At 41.6% G+C, this 25708-nt stretch overlaps 1 protein-coding gene across 3 annotated transcripts in view; it reads right to left on the bottom strand.

Moving 5' to 3' along the window:
* Positions 1 to 25708, bottom strand: part of VPS13A (vacuolar protein sorting 13 homolog A) — a 745426-nt gene that overhangs the window by 547820 nt on the left and 171898 nt on the right. For all 3 annotated transcript variants that reach the window (XM_029616432.1, XM_029616443.1, XM_029616452.1), the window contains exons 12-15: positions 15099 to 15205; positions 9652 to 9823; positions 8564 to 8626; positions 6901 to 7033 (exon numbers count right to left, since the gene is read on the bottom strand). In XM_029616432.1, the coding sequence (XP_029472292.1) occupies positions 6901 to 7033; positions 8564 to 8626; positions 9652 to 9823; positions 15099 to 15205 (475 nt within the window). The remainder of the gene's footprint in view (positions 1 to 6900; positions 7034 to 8563; positions 8627 to 9651; positions 9824 to 15098; positions 15206 to 25708) is intronic.

The raw sequence follows: 25708 nt of genomic DNA, 5'->3' as shown, positions 1-25708 counted from the left end.
CCTCTTGTCGTAAGTCAGAGAACTTGAGCCATGCCCAACGTCTGGCACTTATACCTGCTGCAGAAACCCTGGAGGCAGTATCAAGGATATCATACACCGCTCTTATCTCATGCTTGCCAGCATCTAGACCTTTTAGGAGGATGTTGTTAAGACCTTCCTGGTATTCGTCAGGTAGAGATTCAGAATACTCCTGTACCCTCTTCCAGAGGTTTCTGGAGTATTGAGTCATATAAAGTTGATTCGCTGCAATGCGTGCTATGAGCATTGATCCATGGAAGACTCTTCGGTCGAAGACCTCCAATGATTTCTGCTCTTTATTTATTTAAAAACTTTTCTATACAGTCGCAAAGTTATATACCATCGCAACGGTTTGCAAATAGGCACATAGACTAAGGTAAGTAAATGTAGGTTATCGTACATTCTAACAGGTGCCAATAAAGTTCAGTTACAATTTCATAAATAAAATCATTATTTGAGTATTGTTGGTCAAGTCCAGGTATGTTATTGAGTTACTATCTCTTTGAGATATTACTTCTTAAATGTAGGATTGAGTAAATTCATTCTCATCTGCATTACCCTGTACTTTCTTTCTCTACCCTCCAGACTCTTTAGTGAAGGCTTTTTTAAAGAGACATGTTTTAAAATTTTCCTTAAAAGTTTTGAGATTATTCTGTAATCTGAGTTCAGGGGGCATCTTGTTCCATAATATGGGCCCAGCCAATGATAAAGCCCTTTCTCTCACTTGGGTTAATTTTGCTGACTTTACTGAAGGGATTGTTAGTAGTGCTTTGTTTGCTGAGTGGAGGTTTCTTTGTGGAACGTGTACTCATAAGGCTGTGTTTAGCCAGTCTGCTTCTTTATCATATATTAGTTTGTGTATGGTACATAAAGGCCTTGTATTTTATCCTGTATTCGATGGGCAACCAATGTAAGTCTGCTAGAGTTTCAGTTATATGGGCCCCTCCTCTTTTTTCCCGTCAGTATTCTGGCTGCAGTATTTTGAAGTATCTGGAGTGGTCTTATCGATGTGCTTGGCAGTCCTAGTAAGAGTGCATTGCAGTAGTCAGTGCTGGAAAAGATAAGTGTTTGCAGTACTGTTCTGAAGTGGGCGGGTGTGAGTAATGGTTTCAATCTTCTGAGGACCATAAGTTTTGTGTAGCCTTCTCTTACTTTTATAGATGTGTGTTGCTTCAGGTTGATTTCTGGGTCCATTATTACTCCCAGATTCCTTACTTTTTCGGCTAGCTCAATTTTCTGGTTATTTCTTAGGGTTATCAGTGTTTGAATGATTTCAGTATATTTTTCTCTCAAGGTGAAGGAATTCAGTTTTGTCAATGTTGATAACCAGTTCCATTTGGTTTAGTAGTTGTTTAATTATGTCTAGGTACATGTTAGCTAGACTTAGGGGTAGATTTTATAATTTTGTGCGAGCGCGAACAAGAGTACGCTGGATTTCAATAGATACGCGCGTAGCTGCGCATATCCATTAAAATCCGGGATCGGCGCACGCAAGGCTGCCGATTTTGGGCAGCCTGCGTGCGCCGTGCCGCACAGCCTGCCTCCGTTCCCTCCCCCTGTCCCTTCCCCTACCTAACCCACCCCCCCCAGCCCTATCTAAACCCCCCCCACCTTTATTGCCGGATTTACGCCTGCTGGAGGCAGAAGTAAATCTGCGCGTGCCAGTGGGCTGCTGGAGCGCCATCACCTGACCCGGGGGCAGTTCCGGAGGGTGCGGCCACGCCCCGGAACGCCCCCGGGCCAAAACCACGCCCCCGAAACGCCGCGTCATGACCGCCACGCCCCCCCGGCACGCCTCTCCATGCAAGCCCCAGGACTCGGCGCGCGCAGGGGGGATTTGGGGTAGGTTTTCGGGGGGTATGCGCGTACCCCTTTGAAAATCTACCCCTTAATGTTTTTTCAATTGTGTCGTCTATTGGTAGAATTAATTGAATATCATCTGCGTAAATGTAATGTATTACCCCTAAACCTGCCAGCAGATGACATAAGGGTAGCATATATATGTTAAAGAGGGTAGCAGACAGTGCTGAACCCTGAGGTACTCCTGTTTCAAGTTTAAATTTTTCTGATAATGTGTTTTTTATCTGGACTTGAAAGAACCTATTGTTTAGGTAGGATCTGAACCAGTTTATTTTGTCACATAATCCAATTTCTTCAAGTCTTTTTAGTAGTATTTTGTGGTTTACTGTATCAAAGGCTGCAGATAAGTCGAGCATTATAAGGATGTAATGTTTACTGTTATCAAAACCTCTTAGTATGTTGTCTGTTAGTGAGAGAAGTAATGTCTCAGTGCTGTACCTGGAGGTGCTGAAGAATGAGGCCTGGATCTTTTAGATTTCTTTTGAGCAGACTCCACAACGACAGACTGGTGGGGCAGTCTGTCGTTGTGGAGGCCGTCAATAAAGAGTGGGCCGTCAATAAAGAAAGGCCGTCAAGAGAGGCCGTCAATAAAGAGTGGGTGGCTAGCCAGAATGACGGCTACTGCCTGGAGACAATACCCTTATTCAATAAACATACACATGGTTACTGTGACTCCAACATCGCTCTAAGCTACAACAGCAAGAGGAAATGTGGAAAAAGGATTTGCACTCACAAAGTGGGGAGTAGCTGGCTTGTTACGGCGGTTACTACCCCAAACCAAATAAGCCTGATACTTCACTTTCAATGCATATCCAGCATAGCTCTCTGCTTCAATGGCAGGGGAGAAGAAAAACTGATACTTCACTCATATCCAGCATAGCTCCCTGCTTCAACGGCAGGGGAGAAGAAAACCTGATACTTCACGCATATCCAGCATAGCTCTCTGCTTCAACGGCAGGGGAGAAGAAAAACTGATACTTCACGCATATCCAGCATAGCTCTCTGCTTCAACGGCAGGGGAGAAGAAAAACTGATACTTCACGCATATCCAGCATAGCTCTCTGCTTCAACGGCAGGGGAGAAGAAAAACTGATACTTCACGCATATCCAGCATAGCTCTCTGCTTCAACGGCAGGGGAGAAGAAAAAAGGATTCGCACTCACAAAGCGGGGAGTAGCTGGCTTCTTACGGCGGTTACTACCCCAAACCAAATAAGCCTGATACTTCACTTTCAATGCATATCCTGCTTCATCGGCAGGGGAGAAGAAAAACTGATACTTCACGCATATCCAGCATAGCTCTCTGCTTCAACGGCAGGGGAGAAGAAAAACTGATACTACAAGCATATCCAGCATAGCTCCCTGCTTCAACGGCAGGGGAGAAGAAAAACAACCAATAAGGGCTGAACAACACAGTCTGGGTAAAACAAATAAGCATGGGTGTAGCTTGCTTATTGCGGCAGTTACTTCCCCTACTACCCATAACTAATCAAGCTTGATATTTCACTTGGTTGCAGCTCCATCACTGCTCTCTACATTAATGGTGGGGGTGGAAGGGAAATAGAACCAAAGAGCTAAGAGAAACAGATAAGTATGAGAAAAAAATGTGAAGCTTGCTGGGCAGACTGGATGGGCCGTTTGGTCTTCTTCTGCCGTCATTTCTATGTTTCTATGTTTCTATGTTTCAGTTGTGTTTTTTGGAATCCGAGGACTGATTGTACTAGAAATGCTTTCCTGTTTACAGGAGGAACTGAGCCATGATGTTCCCAGTTACAGTGTAGCAGGTCCAGCAGTATTTCATGAACTGGGACTGCCATGATCTCCTTAGGTGCGTCTACAAATTGCAACACTTCAAGCATTTTGGGTCTGGCATGCTCTTCTGTTTGTAAATTAAAAGAAATGGTCTCAGACATTTCCTTTATGAAGTTTGCAAATGTCAAGTCCTTGGGTGAGGAGCAATGACGTTCCTCTGGGGGTGAAGGCTCAGAGAAGTTCTTCTGAATCAGAGTCTGTAAAATCATCTCCCCAGGGATTATAAGGTTGATCACCAGCACCTCTAAGACCTTCAGGTTCACGTATAGGTGCAAATCCAGCCGGATCTGGAGGTGGCACCGATGGAAATAGAGGTGGCATCGATGGGGGCACCAAGGATAGTGATGGCATCTGTGTTTTCGAAGAACAGTGAGTGGTAAGGAGCCCAATGGTCCTGGAACTGGCTCCGGCATCGGTATATTTGGTTCCTCATCCGAAGATAATGGAATCAGCATCAGAGTCTGTGGCATGGCTGGAAACTGTGTCGATGGCAGAGCACAGATTAATGAGTCCAGTCTATCCAGAAGTGGAGCCAGCATGGTAGGCATTGGATCGGACACCGGTATGGGAGTCGGTGGTGGTGGAGGCTGGAATCCTCAAAGCTTGGAGCACTACCTCTTCGACAATCCTCTCCAATTCCACCCGAGAAGCTGGCAGGGGAGGCACAGCAATCGGGGGTAGAGGCTCGGAGAGCATAGCCGGAGGTTCCACTTGTGGAAGTAGAGTTCCGGATCCCTGCACCAGTACTGGTGGAGAATGCATCGGTGTCCCGAGTCCAGACGGGGATGGGGCCTCGTCTCCTTGGGACTTTTTGGTCGGTGGCTCCATCGATGCCGATGGCCTTCCGGTTCAGACATCAGAAGAAGCACTTCAATGGCGATAGCGATCTGCTCTTTTTCTGGCATCGAGAAAGAAGATGTCGATGCCTTGGACCAGGACGAGGAAGGCGAAGTGATATCACTGGTAGGATTTTGTTGTTTAGGCTTCAGTGGTGATGGAGTCTTTGAAGACTGAGGTTTTTGACTCTAAGCCAGTTTAGCCGAAGTCGATGGAGATACTTTAAAAAGGAGTTCCACCTTCTCTACGCAGGCTCTGCGGCCTTTTGGAGTCATTTGCGAGTCCGTGATGGACATGGTTCTTGGGCACTCTGGGCACTTGCGGAACCCGGTAGCCATGATTTTCTAAAAAATAAATGGGCGCGCGGTCAGTGACAGTCGGGTGCCATTGAAAAAATCTCTGCCGGGAACTGACCGTAAAACAACGGGAAGAAACTTACCGGCATCTAAGGTCAGTGGTCGATGGAGGACCCCGGGATAGGGACAATTTTTTTAAATTTAAAGTTTGAATTCCGTGAAGAAAAATTTGTGAGGTAAACTCACAGAGCTCCAAAATCCACGAGGCTACTGCTGCATGGGAAAAAAAAAAGGAGACTGAAGGGGGACCCCTGCTGGATGCAAGGTTGGTGGCATACTGGGCATGCTCAAGTTTTCCGTGATTGGGCTCCATCCTGATGAAGTCACCCACATGTGAGAACTACCATCCTCCTTGTCCTGTGAGAATTTGTTAAACCATGAAATTCTCTTCACCTAACCAACTGAAGGTCTAACAAGTCAAAACATTTTGGGCCTTAACAACTTATAATAAAGTAGTAATAAATCACTTGAAAAGGTGTCCGAAATTTGTGCATGCCATATTCACTTTTAATCATTTCTAAACTGTTAAAATCAGCAAATAAATACTAATTCTGCATTAAACATTGCAGAAAGATGGTTGTCTTTAAATTTGTACCATGCAGAGGTTGTGTCCGCTTCTACTCATTTAGAGATTCATTGAAATATATAAATTGACCAGGAGTTCCTAAATGTTTGTATACAACTGTATGTGATGATGTAGAAGGAACTGTAGTAGTCCCTGCGCAAGACAAAAAGTATAGAAGTATGTGACAGCACGCTCAGAGGAAATCAGGACATATAAATGCTAAGATTTAACTGTAAGATCAGATCTTCTTCATTGGCAGTAATGTTCATAATGTATCAGTATGACTAAATATTTCATTATAGTACTGCATAATATTAGATATTAGGAAATTATCTATATGCAGTCTTTTACCATGGAGATTCATTTATTTAAACATGCATTCTCTCATATGATGCTGAATACATGCATGGAAGATCCATTCTTCGGCAAATCAGACTTACAGGATAAATTTATCCATATAGTGAATTTGTTGATATATTGTTATGGTCAGCAGAAAACAAGAGTGATAATTGCCCCTGTTCAAGTCCCTTATTTGGAGCTAATTTAGCATACTGTATAAAATTCTGGAGCCCGCACCTTCAAAAGAATATAAACCGGATGGAGTCTGTCCAGATTGTGGCTACTAAAATGGTCATTGTAAAGCATAAGGGGACAGATAAAGATATTAACATGTATACACTAGAGGAAAGATTGGATAGAAATGATATAATAGACACATTTCAATACCTCCAAGGTATCAATGCACAGGAAAGGGGCCTCTAATGAGCCTCCAGAAGAAAAGGTCATGGGATTGGGTCAAAGTGGGTAGACTAAGGAGTAATCTAAGTAATTTCTTGACATGGAGGGTGGTGGATGCATGGAACAGTCTTCCAGCAGAGATGGTACAGACTGAATTCAAGAAAGCATGTGATAAGCACAGGGGTTTCTGAGGGAGCGATAGGTATTGTAGAGCTAAGAAGTAGTTGTGGATGAGCAGACAAGATGGGCCACATGGTCTTTTCGGCCATCACTTTTCTCTGTTTCTATGCAATAGGTCAATGTTTGCCTTCAACTCTGATATCAAAGAGTTTACACTCCATTCCCTGAATACACACACTGTCACGGTTTCAAGAATAAGGCTGAGAATGTTTTTTGTAACAAGTTGTTTAAAAGTTTGCGCTACTTTTTCTTTCTTTTCACCATTCTTAGGCCATAGAAGTGCATTTACAATGTCTCTGGCTGATCTACAATGAATTGGTTGTGGACTTTTGTAGCAAGTCCTTCCATGCCTGCCTCTGACCAGCATGGCCACTTTCTCCTTGTTCGTAGCTCATTTCTTTTATCTAATACTAAATTCTCAAATTCCCTAGAGGGTTGGCTGAAAATAATAAACTGAAACTTTACTGACCTTCAAGTAAAAATAATCACATTCACCATAAAACTAAAGTACAATAAAACAGAATATAAAGCTTACTTGCAGATTTTGCTGCTTCTTTATTTTGATTTCTTTCTCCTGACCAACCCCACATCCAACCAAACCAACCCTTATTGCTCTCATCTTCATCTTTTACTCCTGGCCGGTAAATCTTTAATCCAGACTTGGTTGCCTAGGATATAAAATTGGATATTCTAATTTAATATTTCCTTTCATACTTTCTATGCTCTAATTGTCAAACTTAAAGAGACTAGTTCAAGAACTTAAAAGGGTCCTACATTAAAAAAAAAAAAAAGGCAGTGCTAACTTCCATGGAAAAAAAAAGTCTAACAAGCAAATATACAGACGAGAAAAAAACTGATACAATACAAAACAATCTTTCATTTTTGTCCATAAAAGAACAAAGGCAGCTTACATTGGCTAATTTGAAGAAGCAGAAGCTGATGTCCCTGTTTCATTCATGCATATTTTCTCAAGGGGTGAAACTTAAATCAATAAAAAAAAGTGTGCATGTGCAAGACACCTTGGCAGATCAGCATCTACTACTACAGTAAATGCTGGCTGACAGTAAAGTCTGTGCTACCCTGTTGGCAAGAAAAATGTTGCATTTCATTTTATCATTGTGACAATTTTTTTGAGTTAATAATTTTGATAGTGCTGGATATTCTCGGTCATTTTTATACATTCAATTATAAACATAGTATACCTCACTTACTAAAAATTAAAATAAAGTTTGCCTTGCTTCATTAAAACCTTGGAGTTTGCCAGGGCCTATGTTATGTGCTTTAGGTAGGTGGAAGGGCTGCAGAGCACTATTATACACTACTGCACAAAACAAAATGCAGGAGAACTTGGTGACTCTTGCCACCTCTTTCTGCATTTATGTTCCTAAAGAAATTATAAATTCTAACTAAAAAAGCTGATCCTTTCAATGAAAACCTGCAAATAAGATAGTGCATCGCACTTTATAACCACAAACATTGTGGTTTTAAGTTTAATACGTCTAAGCCATAATCTGCATAATCTTTCTATTTTGTTATGTTACACCTTTATACTGCCTTACAAGAACAAAAGTTCAACACAAAGTTGAACATAGTGTTATAATAGTGTTATACTGCTTTGCAAATAAAAGAAGCAATATACAATTGCAGTTAGCTTTCTTTGGTTTTATTTCAATTATAAAAAACTCTTTAGTCCAATATATATCAAAGCTAAAAATAAAAAATACAGAGATTATAAAGGAATCACAGGCCCTGAATTAGCCAACTCAGTTTATGTAAATAGACAGCATCCTATATAGCTAACAGTTCTATCTGGATCAGATTTTGAAGTGCTTATATGAATATTTACAAAGCAAGATTACTTCTATGGTAAAACTGCCTTGAAATTCAGCAAGGAGAAAGTGATACTGTAGGTTATATTCAGGGGATTTAAAAGATAACAGCAAAAAAACAAATTTTGATAGCTGCAAATAAAAGTAAAGCTTACTAATATGATTATTTACATTTTGTGCTATTGTATATCCAGTAACAAATAATTACTTATGTCTGTTAAAACTATTACAAGTTTGCACATTGTTTATTTTTGTTTCACACTGTACATGGTATTCTGTGGTGGTATGGTGCTCTGTTTTTGCTATATAGTTTCTGGATTTATTGTTATATGTAATCTTGCAGAACAAAAATTTTGAAAAATGTCTTACCTCAACCTCTGCCTGTTGTCTTGCTAAAGTGATATTAAACACATCCAATTGCTTTTCAAGTTCCTAGAAAGACAAAATAGGATTTATTGTTCATCCTGTTCATATACTACTTATACAGGCTGATGCAATACGGGCGCTGCGGCCAGCTCACGGCTCAACTCGCAATTGGATGCACATTTTGGACGCGCATCCATAACCCCCCGATGCAAAACGAGGATTGGTGCATCCAAATGCACGTCCAATCAAGCGTGAGGCTAATAGCGCTCATCACACATAAAATACATGCAGATGAGGCTATTAACTAATCCCCACGATGCAGAAAGTTTCCCGCATGGCCAATGTGCCCTTGCAATGCAGCAAATTTTACGCTAACCCGGGGCTAGCGTAAGGGTCTGCCTTACTCAAGGACTCAATGTAAAAACAAAAACATTCCTGCTTTCTGTGATCCCTCCTATTAGTATCTTTGTGATGCTAAGTAGGAGGGACCACAGAAAGTGGAATCATGTAAAAAAGATTGTCTAAAAAAAAAAAAAAAAAAAAAATGAATTTCTGGGTGCCTAATATACACCCACAATATACAAGGTCGTGTATATTGTGCCAGAAGCGGGAAAAAAACGGACATTCATATTGAGCGCATGTTTCCTAATTCATACTGACAGCTACCTTTCCTGGGTGCCCGATGCTAATGAGGCGATAGGGGACGCACAATTTCCCCTAGCACTTCCTTTTTATGGCAGCAGATAATTTTAATATTAAATTGTGTGCCTGGGAGAGGTGGATCAGCTCACGTTAGGAGAGCGCCAATATTGCATTGGCCTGATAATGAGGCTTAAGAACAGGAACTAGAACACTAGGATGAAAATGCTACCATTAGGATAATGGGTTACTACAAAAATCAGTCCATTTAAAGTATTTCCCTTTGGATTAGGCAAGAACTATGTATTTAAAATACACTGTTACAAAGCTATGAAGTGACATTGTATCCTATCTTATATTATCACAATTTAGGAAAAGTATTCTGGTTGATCTTTATATCCCTAGATTACCTGACTGACAATAAAAAGAAATTTTTTAAAAAGTGCTCACACCTCTTGTGATTTTACAACATCCTCAGCTGGTTTTTTTATTGTTATTTTCATTTTATAGATCTCTTTGTATTTTTTCACTTGTTGTTTATGTTTTCGAATGTGTTTCCAAGACCACATGTGAAGGCTGGGTTTCACATTTACTTCAAGAATGCTAGTTATAGCATATTTCCACCTAGGACAAAAGCAGATATTAGGGCATTTTAAAAATGTTTGGAACATTTCAACAATAATAAAAACGTGGACATCTCTTGTATGCAAGATTTGTACTAGAGGAAATTTCAAATCCTTAGGTGGACGCCACCATTAAACTTGTCAATATACAGATTACTAACTGGTTCCAGTGGAAATACAATCACATCCCAATGCATATTCTACACAATCTATTTTTCCCTTCCTCACACTTCTAGATGAGCAATGAGTATTTCCAATTTCATCTAACTATACTTCCTAATCCCTTCTCATCTTTGCTGGACATTTGTCCACTTATCTGGCATAGTTTCCCTGCCATTCCATGCTAATCCACAATTGTGATTTTTTTACCTATTCTGCTCTTTAAACAGGAACCTCTGGTGTCCAGTCATACAAGATGAATTTATTTATTTATTTATTTATTTTAACTAGAAACAAGAAATAAAGCTACCTACAAGAAAGCAGGTATGAAAATATGGCCCATAATCCGAGCACAACCCTTACCAGCACCAGTCACTTGAGAAAATAGTTATATGCACCAGAATTCTCGGCACCAATGGAGATGGATAGCTGGTGGGCTGCTCAGCATTGTGCATATATCAGCAAAATTCTCCTTTCCAACCACACGTCAAACAATGTGTACATGACAACAGGCCTAAGCCTCAGAGGAGGCTCCATATGCCAGACAATCCTATCAGGGGAAAACTCAAAGACATCAGGATGTCTCTGGGGAGACAGAGGTAAAGCAGTCTCAGTTTGAGAGATCAAGTGAATCTCCAGCCATGCACATTTTGAATCATGTGGAATCTCCAACATATCTAGACTCTCAGCGCAGCAAGGAACCATGCCAACGTGTCTGAGCCTGTCGTTGAGACTCACGTTTGTTGCCTTTGATATTCACTGCACATCTTTGGAGCACATGCTCAAACTTGGACAGGGAGATCAAGATTTAGCTCAACACTCAGGCTTATCCCTGGAGCAAGGTACCAAAGAGGCTAAAGATCTCTTGGCAAGACCTAGCCACCTGTGGTCAGCTTCCCAGAACTTGTGTTGAACCTTTGAGTTGGCTTCTTAGAGCATGCCTTAAGTTTAGGCACACAGCCTATCCTTCCGGGACCGATACACTCTGGGTGACATCTTGGAGGAACTTTCACAACCAACAGCATCATGATCCTTCCAACAAATGCAGCATGCCTTCTGGTGATCAATAATGGAGATCTTATGTGTACACTTGGCCTGTTCCTCTGGTGAGGAAAAAACAGATGACTTGAAAATGTTAAGAGTCAAAACTCTGACTAGGTAATTAAGAGGATAAAATTTCTGGCCAAGGACAGTAAGAAAAACTCCAAAGCTCAAGAGAAAACTGTGAAGCCACTTGGAATATAGCTAACCAGACCAGCAGAAAAAAGGAAATGAAGCAGCTGCAGAGTCACAAATGTAGGAAGTTCTACACATGTATAGAAAAGATTTAGTCTTCCAGAAACCTCTGAATTTCATTCTACTTGGCACTGCACATGGCTGCATGAATCAGCTGTGTGAAGCCATTTATCTTCTGAAACATGGCAAGAAAACAAAACTACAGCTTAGCAATGCACAATTTCTGCCAAACTCTGCAGTTCTGTATAACAAATAGTGACAATTTTTTACAATTCTCAGGGAAATTATCTACAAATTCACAATGACCATGTTTATTATACTACCCCATAATTTATGGTAACTAAAAATTTCAATAGTCTATGATTTTATTTAAATAATTTGCTCATTGCATTTTAGCAGATCAGCTAATAAATACAATAATTTACTGAATGCCAATTTACATTTCATTATGGTCTATAGTAAAGAACACCACCAAATGCAAAGAAAGACTGCCATTCTCCAATGACAAGTTGCTATATTGAGTCACATTACTGAGTCACAACTGTCTCTTCTTTTTAAATTTTCTCTGTCAACTACACAAAGCTGCAGGGGAGGGGAAAAGATTTAGTTTCTACTATTTTCTTTTACATATGCATCTAGTTATAAATACTTTCACAAAACCATAGAGACTTTAAAATGTTTTAGAGAATAAATTACCGTCCATATAAACATAAAGAAAGTTGAAATGCTAGGAAATTTATCTTTGTCTTGTAAGTCCTGGCTTAGAGAACATTGTTGTTGTCAAGACTTTAATACAAGAACAAAAACTTTTAAAAAGGTACTTCCTGCCAATAGCCTTATAAGCACTATTTGTATAAGAATGTTTCCCAGTTCAGCACAGCAAGGAAGTAGTTCTTTAAAATTTGTATGTATATTTATATCACTTTACAAGCAAAGCTTTTTCCCCTCTGACGAGATGCCTGATCAGCGATAGCAATGTCAGTCCTCAAGTACTGAAAAAACAGGGGTGGTTTTTAGGATACCTAACAAAGGAGTATGCATGAGATATACTTGCATACAATAGAGGCAGTGCATGCAAATATATGCCATGCATATTCATTGTAGATAATCCCAAAAACCAGGAAAAATAACCCTTGCTGTAGTTACACAATGTTAGGTTCCATATTAGGAGCTACTTCCCAGGAAAAAGATCTAAGCGTCATAGTGGATAATACTTTGAAATTGTCGGCTCAGTGTGCTACAGCAGTCAAAAAAGCAAACAGAATGTTAGGAATTAAGAAGGGAATGGTTAATAAAACGGAAAATGTCATAATGCCTCTGTATCGCTTCATGGTGAAACCGCACCTTGAATACTGAGTGCAGTTCTGGTCACCACATCTCCAAAAAAGATATAGTTGCGATAGAGAAGGTACAGAGAAGGATGATCAAAATGATAAAGGGGATGGATCAGCTTCCCTATGAGGAAAGGCTAAAGAGGTTAGGGCTGTTCAGCTTGGAGAACAGAAGGATGAGGGGGTATATGATAGAGATCTTTAAAATCACAAGAGGTCTAGAACGGGTAAATGTGAATCTGTTATTTACTCTTTCAGAAAGTAGGACTAGGAGGCACTACATGAAGTTACCAAGTAGTACATTTAAAATTAATCGGAGAAAATTCTCTCTCACTCAACGCACAATTAAGCTCTGGAATTTGTTGCCAGAGGATGTGGTTAGTGCAGTCAGTGTAGCTGGGTTTAAAAAAAAGTTTGGAGAACTTTTTGGAGAAGTCCATTAACTGCTATTAATCAAGTTGTTTTAGAGCAGAGCCACTATTTCTGGCATCAGTAGCATGGGATCTACTTAGTGTTTTGGTACTTGCCAGATACTTGTAGACTGAATTGGCCACTGTTGGAAACAGGATGCTGGGCTTGATGGACCCTTGGTCTGACCCAGTATGGCAATTTCTTATGTTTGCGGCACTCTGGGATTAGAATTGCCTACCTCTGCACTAATTCTATTCACCTGTGGATACCTCTGGATATTACACACACTTTAACCAGTTAAGTACATTTCATTAGTACGAAAATTTAAATAAAAAATTAAGCACAAACAAAAAATGCTTTCCCCAGAGACTATTACAGGTAAGCAGATAGGACCCAATTTGCGTATCCAGTCTTCTCAGTTTTTTTCCAGTCTACATTTGTCAAGCAGACAAAGTTTGACTGCCTGGAGATATAGCTCCTCAACCAACTCTCTTGGGTCCTCTGCTCTTCTGGGTAGATGGGCATAGAAAGGTAGATTTTAAAAGGTGCACGCAGTTTCCAGCACCCACGTTATAAAACTTACGGGCAGCACGCAACGGGGGGGATTTTAGTAAATTACGCATGGCGACAAAATCATGCGTTCCCCCGTTCCCTCCCAGTCTGCTCCAATTAACGAGCGGACTGGGTGGGAACTTCCCTACCCCAACTCCCTCCCCTCTTCCCCTCTGTTCGCCACCCCCTAGACTCTTCCTATCTATCCTTTTTTATTGTTTTTGAACTTATTTCAGGGCTGGAGCTGGAGCCAGCGTGCAAGTCATCGAGAAAGCGTACAATGGCACTATCCTGGCCCACCCCCTGCCCAGACCACACCCCCGGCCTGCCCCTTTTTAAGGGCCCGGCCCTTGTGCGTATATCAGCAGTTTTGAGCTTGGCAGGGCCCTTTTGAAAATGCGCACAGCGCTTGCAGGGCCCAGCTACGCATGGAACTGCCGGAATTTGCGCATGAGGCAGATTTATAATTCGGCCGAGAGGTTTCCATACCTAAACCTATACTCAGGCTCTCCATTCCTTTTACCCAACCGCTCAACCCTATTCTTACCACTGTCTTCTGTATCTGTCCCAAACATGCTTAAATTCTGTCACAATTTGTTTCTAACACCTTTGCTGATAGATTAATCCAGTTAAACGGAAAAAAACCACACTATGGAAACTTCATAAACTCATATAATGAAAAGTGAAAAACCCTCATATATATATAGGTGCTGTTTTTATGCCGTTTGATCAAACAAACCGCATTCCCTTATTTAAGGTGACATCAGCTGTGATTCACCAAAGAGACTTTTGCAACCTTTAAGTACAATCATTGGGTTTCACTTTTTCAATGACATTACTATTTGACATATCACAATGCCACCATATAATACGCTCTATAGAAAAAGCAAAAATAACACTTATCTTAAAAAAAATGCAGTGCTTTCATGGACACACGTTTGGCTGGTTTCATGGCACACGGCCTGACACAGCTCATGTTTCGCAATCTTCCTCAGGGGCCTCAAACATACATTGATCAACCAGTGTCTTAACACCAACTATTTCACCTGCACTCTGAATGTGGCATTAAGACACTGGTTGGTCAATATATGTTTGAGGCCCCTGAGGAAGATTGCGAAACATGAGCCGTGTCGGGCAGTGTGCCATGAAACCAGCCAAACGTGTGTCCGTGGAAGCACTGCATTCTTTTTTAGATAAATGTTATTTTTGCTTTTTCTATAGAGCGTATTATATGGTGGCATTGTGATATGTCAAATAGTAATGTCATTGAAAAAGTGAAACCCAATGATTGTACTTAAAGGTTGCAAAAGTCTCTTTGGTGAATCACAGCTGATGTCACCTTAAATAAGGGAATGCGGTTTGTTTGATCAAACGGCATAAAAACAGCACCTATATGAGGTGTTTTCATTTTTCATATGAGTTTATGAAGTTTCCATAGTGTGTGGTTTTTTTCATTTAACTAAATTTGATTTACCATACAATATTTCAGTTTTTGGATTTTGATAGATTAATCCAAGCATCTACCACCCTCTCAGTAAATAAGTATTTCAAGAACAAAAGCAATGTATTAAGGGATATAATAAATACCATTTCCCAGCATGGTCATGCACAGGAACTGTTGGTCTATATTTCCTGTAGGGTAAGTTTCGTGTCATCATATCAATGGACTCAAGGAGTTCCATAACACTGAGGTACTGAAAAACATTAAATTGGCAAATTCTTACTAAAGTTCAGTAAATTAACTAGTTAACCACATTTTAAAAAAATTAACATATAGTAAAATCAGTCAGCAAAATTTTCCGCATCATTCATCAAAATCTGTTATGGCGTTAATGTTAACACTATAACGCATGCGAAAAACACTATAGAGCACGGTGCGAATGCAAATTCTTTTGGGGGGGGGGGCAGGACAGGGGAGGAGTTTTGGGAAGGAATCAGTTAAATTAGATATAAATACTTAACTACTATGAGAGCCTTGCAGCTAGATGCTCTCTCTCCCCTTCCTCAGTGCAGGATGTGAAAAATAGGGATTATCGCACAGTGTGGTAAACTTACTGCGCCGTGCAATTCTACTGATGCGAAGCGGTAAGTTACTACACCACACAGTAACTCAAAAATTTCCATAAACGCCCCTTGTCCTTAGCACGGGCATTATCAATGCATTACTAACACTTTTTGATGAATAATGGGGTTTATTAGTAATCATAAATAAATTAATACACTGTACTTCTGAATTCACACTTCATAAATTCAGTCACTATGGTCATCTTGAAAAGATTTTTTGGCTAGCGTTAGGATGTTAACTATGGTTTAACTCCACAGGCCCAGTCACTATGCTCCAGATTTTTTTTTTTTTTTTTTTAAAGACAGTGAAGTAAATAAGAACTAAGTGCATGGGAAGCAGATGGCAGGAGAGATAGTATACAAATCTGAATCTCTACTGATATTAAACTGTTTGGTACATATCTACCATAGCATACATGTTCTTCATTGATTAGTGAACTCTGATCTATCAAATGATAAAGATGTTACTGTAAGATTTACAAATTTTGGTGGAGAGAAGGCTGTAGGCAGTATAAAGGAAAATCTCAATGAAGGTGCAAAGGAGAGCAGAGTACTGCACATGTTGAGTTGAGTCAGAGTGCAAAACGTTCTAAGCTAAGACATTCAGATTAGTATGACTGGCCTACAAGAGTTACAACTGCAAATGAAAATCACATTACGATTAAGTGTATAAACATATACAGTATACAGATAGATATACACACACATATATATACACAATATGGTAAAAAACAAACAGAACAAAAAAAACTGAAGCCACTCCATAAAGATCATGAAACTTCACAAAGATCATGGCAACATATGTATTTGGATTGATGGGGGGAGAAGAGTGGGGGGTCCATTTATAAAATGGATTCCACACATCCTCATTTACCCTACAATCAACCTAGATCAAATTTTTTTTTGAAGATGATCCATCTAAATTTGAAAGCTTAGTCTCCCCAAAATATATGGTCAATGAGTCAATATTATATAATTTTTTCCTTCCAAAATCTGAAAGTTTGGTCTATCCACCTAAAACCATGTGCATGAATCCATAAGATGTTAATTTTAACCATGTTAGGAGGAGACATTCCCAGGGCCATGTTTAGGTCAGAGAAGAAAAATAATGTGGGTAGATTATATGTTGAAACCTATGCAGTGAATTTTCAAAAGGAGTTACGTGCATAAGTAGCTTGTACTCACATACACGCTATTTTATGAACATCAAAAGCACACATTTTCAGTTTGGTACGCACATTTACCTGCATAAAAAAGGGGTGGAGTTTAGTCACCCCGACCCAGAATGCGCAAATCTGACCTCTTATTATTTCTGATCATGCTCCTGTGTGGGTCGACTTGTTGGGCTTTCAACCTATAGAAGGGGATCGGCTCTGGCAATTTCCCAAACATTTATATTGTGATCTGGGCTTCCAAGATTATCTCCAAAACCGATGGGAGTTATTTTTAGACTCCAATGCGCTACATCAAGATTCTCCCATTTTGTTCTGGGAGACTGCCAAAGTCGTACTACAAGGTGATATCTCATATGTTGCTGCTTGTAAGAGGGCTCTAACTATGTCGATAATTGCACTTGAGAAACAACTCTCCATTATCAAACACAAAAGAGAAGCGGATCCTACCCTAGAACACACAGCTGCCTTCCTATCAGTATGGGACTCGCTTAACACACTCTTACACCAGAGGGCAAAAGAGGGGACTATGTATTACAAATTTAAATTATATCAATTTAGGGGGGAGACCAAGATGGCCGCCGCATAAAACGGTAGTGAAGTCTGTCTCTCCTCGCATTCTTGAAAAAAATTTTCTTTTACCATACCACACTCTAAAAGAAAGGCCAAACTCAAAGAATTAACTGCCACATTATCACCAGTGGACACTATAGTCTACAGCAGTGGTTCTCAACCAGTGTGTCGTGACACACCAGTGTGTCGCCAAGAACACGCAGGGGTGTCGCCACACTTCCCGGTCCCCCACTAACCCAGCTGCTCCCCGGTCCTCCTCCGCTCGGGCTTAAAATGTTGTCAGCCCGGGCAGAACAGCTGGAGTCAGCGGCACCGGCATGGTCTCTTCTTCCCACCCCACCCCCCCGCGGCCCGGAAGAGAAAATGGTGAGCAGCGGGTGCGTGCGCGGGAAGAAGAGACCATGAGTTTGGTCAGCATCGGCCCGAAGAAGAGAAGAGAGGCGCGGCCGGAGGAATGAGCAGCGCGGCTCTGAGAAAAAGGAAGAAGAGCGTCAACCCCCGCGGCCGATGGGACTCCTCCTCCACAAGGGCTGAAAATGAAGGTTAGGGTTGGGAGGAGGCTGCTGCTGCTGCTAGTTCCGGGAGGAGGGAGAGAGAGTGAATGAGCAAGCAAGAATGTGTGTATGGTGTGAGTGAGATAGCATGTATGTGTGTGATTGAGAGCCTGTATATGTGAAAGAGTATGTCTGTGATTGAGAGCCTGCCTGTGAGAGAGAGCATGAATGTAAGTTTACAATTGGGAACCTGTATGTGTAAGTTTGTGATTGAAAACTTGTTTGTGTGGAAGAGTATGTTTGTATGATTGAGATCCTTTGTGTGTGAGAGAGATCATGTGTATGTATGATTAAGAGCCTATGTGTATAAGTAAGGAAGAGAGCATATGTGTCTGTGTGTGATTGAGAGCTGGTTTGGGTGAGCGAACATGTGAGTATGTGATTGAGAGCCTGTGTATAAATGAGAGAGAGAGCATGTTTGTAAGCATGTGAATGAGAGTCTGTGTGTGAGAGAAAAAGACAGCATGTATGTGTGTGATTGAAAGCCTGTGTGTGTAAGTTTGAGATTGCAAACCTGTTTGGGTGAAAGAGTATGTGTGTATGATTGAGATCCTTTGTGTGTGTGAGAGATAAGAACATAAGAAACATAAGAAAATGCCATACTGGGTCAGACCAAGTGTCCATCAAGCCCAGCATCCTGTTTCCAACAGTGGCCAATCCAGGCCATAAGAACCTGGCAAGTACCCAAAAACTAAGTCTATTCCATGTTACCATTGCTAATGGCAGTGGCTATTCTCTAAGTCAGGGGTCGGGAACCTTTTTGGCTGAGAGAGCCATGAACGTCACATATTTTAAAATGTAATTCCATGAGAGCCATACAAGACCCTACCAAATTAATTACCCCCACCCTCCTGACCCCCCCCAAGACCTGCCAAAAGTCCCTGGTGGTCCAGCGGGGGTCCAGGGCTCGCAGACAAATCTTTAATAAAAAAAAGTAAAAATCTAACAAACCCCCCCACCCTCCTGATGCCCCCAATACCTCCAAAATTAATTTACTACAATCCCCCACCCTCCTGCCCCCCCTCCCCAAGACCTGCCAAAAGTCCCTGGTGGTCCAGCGGGGGTCCAGGAGGGGTCCAGGAGCGATCTCCTGGACTTGGGCTGTCGGCTGTCAAAATGGCGCCGACGGCCCTTTGCCCTCGACGCCATTTTGATTACTGGCAGCCGACAGCCCTTTGCCCTTACAATGTCACAGGGGCTACCGCCGCCATTGGTCGACCCCAGTGACATAGTAAGGGCAAAGGGCCATCGGCGCCATTTTGACTACTGGCAGCCGACAGCCCAAGTCCAGGAGATCGCTCCCGGACTGCTCCTGGACCCCCGCTGGACCACCAGGGACTTTTGGCAGGTCTTGGGGGGGGGGGGGGGATCAGGAGGGTGGGGGTTGTAGTAAATTAATTTTGAAGGTCTTGGGGGGCGTCAGGAGGGTGGGGGGTTTTATTAGATTTTTACTTTTTTATTAAAGATTTGTCTGCGAGCCAGATGCAGCCATCAAAAGAGCCACATGTGGCTCGCAAGCCATTGGTTCCCGACCCCTGCTCTAAGTGAACTTAATAGCAGGTAATGGACTTCTCCTCCAAGAACTTATCCAATCCTTTTTTAAACACAGCTATACTAACTGCACTAACCACATCCTCTGGCAACAAATTCCAGAGTTTAATTGTGCGTTGAGTAAAAAAAAACTTTCTCCGATTAGTTTTAAATGTGCCCCATGCTAACTTCATGGAGTGCCCCCTAGTCTTTCTACTATCCGAAAGAGTAAATAACAGATTCACATCTACCCGTTCTAGACCTCTCATGATTTTAAACACCTCTATCATATCCCCCCTCAGTCGTCTCTTCTCCAAGCTGAAAAGTCCTAACCTCTTTAGTCTTTCCTCATAGTGGAGTTGTTCCATTCCCCTTAACATTTTGGTAGCCCTTCTCTGTACCTTCTCCATCACAATTATATCTTTTTTGAGATGCTGCGACCAGAATTGTACACAGTATTCAAGGTGCAGTCTCACCATGGAGCGATACAGAGGCATTATGACATTTTCCGTTGTATTCACCATTCCTTTCTAATAATTCCCAACATTCTGTTTGCTTTTTTGACTGCCGCAGCACACTGTACCGACGATTTCAATGTGTTATCCACTATGACACCTAGATCTCTTTCTTGGGTTGTAGCACCTAATATGGAACCCAACATTGTGTAATTATAACATGGGTTATTTTTCCCTATATGCATCACCTTGCACTTACTCACATTAAATTTCATCTGCCATTTGAATGCCCAATTTTCCAGTTTCACAAGGTCTTCCTGCAATTTATCACAATCTGCTTGTGATTTAACTACTCTGAACAATTTTGTGTCATCTGCAAATTTGATTACCTCACTCGTCGTATTTCTTTCCAGATCATTTATAAATATATTGAAAAGTAAGGGTCCCAATACAGATCCCTGAGGCACTCCACTGTCCACTCCCTTCCACTGAGAAAATTGCCCATTTAATCCTACTCTCTGTTTCCTGTCTTTTAGCCAGTTTGCAATCCACAAAAGGACATCGCCACCCATCCCATGATTTTTTACTTTTCCTAGAAACCTCTCATGAGGAACTTTGTCAAACGCCTTCTGAAAATCCAAGTATACTATATCTACCGGTTCACCTTTATCCACAAGTTTATTAACTCCTTCAAAAAAGTGAAGCAGATTTGTGAGGCAAGACTTGCCCTGGGTAAAGCCATGCTGACTTTGTTCCATTAAAACATGTCTTTCTATATGTTCTGTGATTTTGATGTTTAGAACACTTTCCACTATTTTTCCTGGCACTGAAGTCAGGCTAACCGGTCTGTAGTTTCCCGGATTGCCCCTGGAGCCCTTTTTAAATATTGGGGTTACATTTGCTATCCTCCAGGTACAATGGATGATTTTAATGATAAGTTACAAATTTTTACTAATAGGTCTGAAATTTCATTTTTTAGTTCCTTCAGAACTCTGGGGTGTATACCATCTGGTCCAGGTGATTTACTACTCTTCAGTTTGTCAATCAGGTCTACCACATCTTCTAAGTTCACCGTGATTTGATTCAGTCCATCTGAATCATTGCCCATGAAAACCTTCTCCATTACGGGTACCTCCCCAATATCCTCTTCAGTAAACACCGATGCAAAGAAATCATTTAGTCTTTCCACGATGGCCTTATCTTCTCTAAGTGCCCCTTTAACCCCTCGATCATCTAACGGTCCAACTGACTCCCTCACAGGCTTTCTGCTTCGGATATATTTAAAAAAGTTTTTACTGTGAGTTTTTGCCTCTACAGCCAACTTCTTTTCAAATTCTCTCTTAGCCTGTCTTATCAATGTCTTACATTTAACTTGCCAATGTTTATGCTTTATCCTATTTTCTTCTGTTGGATCCTTCTTCCAATTTTTGAATGAAGATCTTTTGGCTAAAGTAGCTTCTTTCACCTCCCCTTTTAACCATGCCGGTAATCGTTTTGCCTTCTTTCCACCTTTCTTAATGTGTGGAATACATCTGGACTGTGCTTCTAGAATGGTATTTTTTTTTAACAATGACCACGCCTCTTGGACATTTTTTTTTTTTACTTTTGTAGCTGCTCCTTTCAGTTTTTTTCTAACAATTTTTCTCATTTTATCAAAGTTTCCCTTTTGAAAGTTTAGCACGAGAGCCTTGGATTTGCACACTGTTCCTTTTCCAGTCATTAAATCAAATTTGATCATATTATGATCACTATTGCCAAGCGGCCCCACCACCATTACCTCTCTCACCAAGTCCTATGCTCCACTGAGAATTAGATCTAAAAATGCTCCCTCTCTCGTTGGTTCCTGAACCAATTGCTCCATAAAGCTATCATTTATTCCATCCAGGAACTTTATCTCTCTAGCGTGACCCGATGATACATTTACCCAGTCTATATTGGGGTAATTGAAGTCTCCCATTATTACTGCACTACCAATTTGGTTAGCTTCCCTAATTTCTCTTAGCATTTCACTGTCCGTCTCAGCATCTTGACCAGGTGGACGGTAGTATACCCCTTATCACTATAGTCTTCCCCTACACACAAGGGATTTCTACCCATAAAGATTCAATTTTGTATTTAGTCTCATGCAGGATGTTTATCCTGTTGGACTCTATGCCATCCCGGACATAAAGTGCCACACCTCCTCCCGAGTGCTCCTCTCTGTCATTGTGATATAATTTGTACCCCGGTATAGCACTGTCCCATTGGTTATCCTCTTTCCACCATGTCTCTGAGATGCCAATTAAGTCTAGGTCATCATTTACTGCTATACATTCTAATTCTCCCATCTTACTTCTTAGACTTCTGGCATTAGCATACAAACATTTCAAAGTTTGTTTTTTGTTTGTATTTTCATTCTGCTTTTTAATTGATAGGGATAAGTTAGAATTTTTTAGCTCAGGTGAGTTTTTAGTTACAGGCACTTGGACTACTTTTCTAATTATTGGAACCTCACTGTCGGGATGTACTAATTCTAATGCATCATTAATATCCTTTAAAGATACCTCTCTCCGAACCATGCGCTGCTGAGCGACTGTCGTGTGTATGTATGATTAAGAGCCTGTGTGTATAAGTAAGAGAGAGAGCATGTTTGTAAGCATGTGAATGAGATTCTGTGTGTGAGAGAAAAAGACAGCATATATGTGTGTGATTGAAAGCCTGTGTGTAAGCGTGAAAAGATAGACAGCATGTGTGTAAGTGTGTAATTAAGAGCCTATATAAGTGATAGAAAAACATGTATATATGTGAGTGACTGAGAGCATGTGTATAGGTGTGTAATTGAGAGCCAGTGTGAGAGAGAGCACTGGTATGTAACAGAGAGAGGAGAAAGTTCCAAGCAAACCACCCCTCCTCCTGCTAATTCAAAACAATCTCAGGACACCTGGATATCAAACATTTCCAGTATGCAGAGCAAAAACATTTTTGTATCCTTATTTTTCATTACTGGGTCTTTGTGTCTGCTATTTTGAAATATTTTATTGGTATTTAGAAATTTTTTATATGAGTTTTTAATTATTGGATATTCCACTCATCAGCTGTTTCGAAATAATCTGTTCTTTTTGTTAGTATGGTTTTACTGCTACTGATTTTATATTTCTTGATTTGTTTTATAAGGATGGGTGATGTTTCTTTTTTCCTTTATTACACTGCATACAGAGACTCTGGCTTGTTGCAGTTTCCAATTCAGTTTTTTCTGCATGCTTCTAGTTATGCGTTTTGGTCTCTTTATTCTTTGTTAGGTGAGGGTCAGTACATGTGACTCAGGTGAGGTTTTCTGCTGGTGTGTAGTTTCTGTGTAGGGCTCTATAGCAGCCTGACTTGGTCCGTTTTCCTAATAGGAGATGTATTGGTGTCTTAAGGCCTGGTGTAATATTTCAGTGTTGCCTTTTCTTAGGTAAGGTGGTTACTGTTTAAGTGCTGGAAATTGGTGCTGTTTTGGTGTGGGATGTTTACTATTTATGCAATTTCTGTTCAGACAGAATATGTATCTTTTCCTTGTGTCATTTTAAACAATAAAAATAATTACCGGACCTTTACTTTTTATTTTCGCCGTGAATTGTAATGAGCAGTGTGTCACACATGTGAGCGTGGCCTGTCCGGTGTGTCACGATGGGAAAAAGGTTGAGAACCACTGGTCTACAGATATTGTTATAGAATAACCAATATCTGTAGATTATTGGCATCTATGGAATGGAGCCGACAACATCAAGTGCAGTCTCTTATAGAGTCTGGATGCAGAAAAGGCCTTTGATAGACTGGAATGGCCCGGTTTCAAACTTTACAGGCTTATAGCATCGAAGGTTTTTTTGCCAGTGCAAAATACAGCCTTTATAAAAATCCCACAGCTGTTCTCTACGTGAATGGTCACCTCTCTGATGATATTCTTTTGGCACGGGGTACACGACAGGGCTGTCCCTTGTTCCCTTTACTTTTTATAATGGTCTTAGAGCCATTGTTATGCCAAATACGGTGTAACAAGGCTATATGGGGAATTAAAGTGGGAACGAGAGAGGGACCTACTCCAGAATTCAAACTCGCAGTCTTTGCAGATGATATCCTTGCACATTTAGCTAGCCCTGTATGTTCGCTAATGGAGTTACTTAAATCTCCAGCTTTGGCTCTTTAGCTGGGCTAAAATTAAATCTAGACAAATCTGAAGCCCCGCTTTCCCAGGCTACATAACATCTCTGGGGTCAGATTTCCCTATGTACTGGGTCACTGGACCCTTGAAATATCTGGGGGTTCTCTTACATGCTGACCCAAGTCGAAAATATCAGATTAATATTAAAAAGCTACTACATACTATGAGCTCCCTTCTGCGCAATTGGCAAGATTTCCCGCTATCACTTACAGGTAGAGTAGCCCTTTTTTAAATGTTCATCTTAACTAAATGGCTTTATTTTTTTTCTAACCTTTCCTTGTTCGTTAACGCCTCGAGACACTTGGGGGCATGCCTCTGCCTGTGTATGTGTCTGCCTGCGCAAGTCTTGTGTGCTTCTACACAACTGTGCGGGCTTACATGTGCACTTCCATGACCTTTGCACACCTCTGTGCATTTGTGTGAGACTTTGCCCACTTCTGTGCACATGCGTCACTTTGTGTGCGCTTCTGTGCAAACTACTGAGAATTTCAATTCAATCCAAATGTATCTGCATGCTAGTGCACATGTGTGTGTGTGTGTGCATGCGAGAGAGAGAGAGAGAGGGCTCCGCAGACAGAGCATATAAGCAAACATTACCCACATTGGTCAAGTTGTCTGATCAATAACAGCCTTATGTATGTGCATTTGTGTGCACACCTGTGTGATTGTGTGTATTTGCAACAGTGATTTGCAGACAAGAGAATATCGTTTTTGCACACTGCACCTTTCACTGTTCCAGGCACCACCTGGTGGCCACAGACAGATATGACAGTGTGACCCACCGAAACAAGCTATATATATATTGATAGACAAGCCATTAAGCCCGTTAAAACGGGAGAGATGTTTGTTCCAAATGCCAACTAAGCATTGTGTGTGGAGGTGTCGGGGTGTGTACTCTTCCCCCTCCACTCCCCTTGCACCCGATGCTCCCTCCTCCAGCTCCCCTCTCTTCTTACTCTTCTGCTGCCCCATCTCCCCCAACCCCCTCCCACGTTCCCACTGCTCCTCATCTCTCATTCTACCAGTGTTTCTCCTTTCTTCCACAGGTCCTCTCCTGCAGCCCCTTCCCATTTTATCACCCGCTGGTCTGCCCCTGCAGCCCCCCTCTCCCCTCATTCCTCCATTACACTCCCCTTTCCCTCACTGCTCTTCACCTGTCTCGTCCTTATTCTCCCACTCCTCCTCCTTCACCTTCTCTGGCCCTCCCCTTTCCTCTTACTATCTTCCTTCTTCTAGTCCCTTCCTGCCTTGGTCTCTGACATCATCTTTGTGCAGCTGGTAGGGCCTGGGATACAGCCCTTCTGCTGCTGGTGAGTCCATGTTTGTGTTTGTTTCCGTTTACTGTGAGGCCGACGTGCTCTCTCGCCCATGCATGCGCGGTACTTCGGGCAGAGCCGCGCTCTACTGCGCATTTGCGGGTACAGAGCCCTGACCGACGTGCTCTGCGGGTCTCTCTCTCTCTCATGCGCCTCACTGCAGCCCTCACACATTTCCTTCCGGCGCCACTCCACTCTGACCGACGTGCTCTCTTGCCCACGCATGAGCGGCACGTCGGGCAGAGCCGCACTCTACTGCGCATTTGTGGGACATCCGTCAGAGCCGCTCTGTACTGCACACTGAGCTCTGACCGACGTGCTCTGCGGGTCTCTCTCTCTCATGCGCCTCACCG

The sequence above is a fragment of the Rhinatrema bivittatum genome, chromosome 1 (genome assembly GCF_901001135.1).
Source record: "Rhinatrema bivittatum chromosome 1, aRhiBiv1.1, whole genome shotgun sequence".
NCBI lineage: Eukaryota > Metazoa > Chordata > Amphibia > Gymnophiona > Rhinatrematidae > Rhinatrema > Rhinatrema bivittatum.
This window is presented reverse-complemented; position numbering and strand designations above follow the sequence as displayed.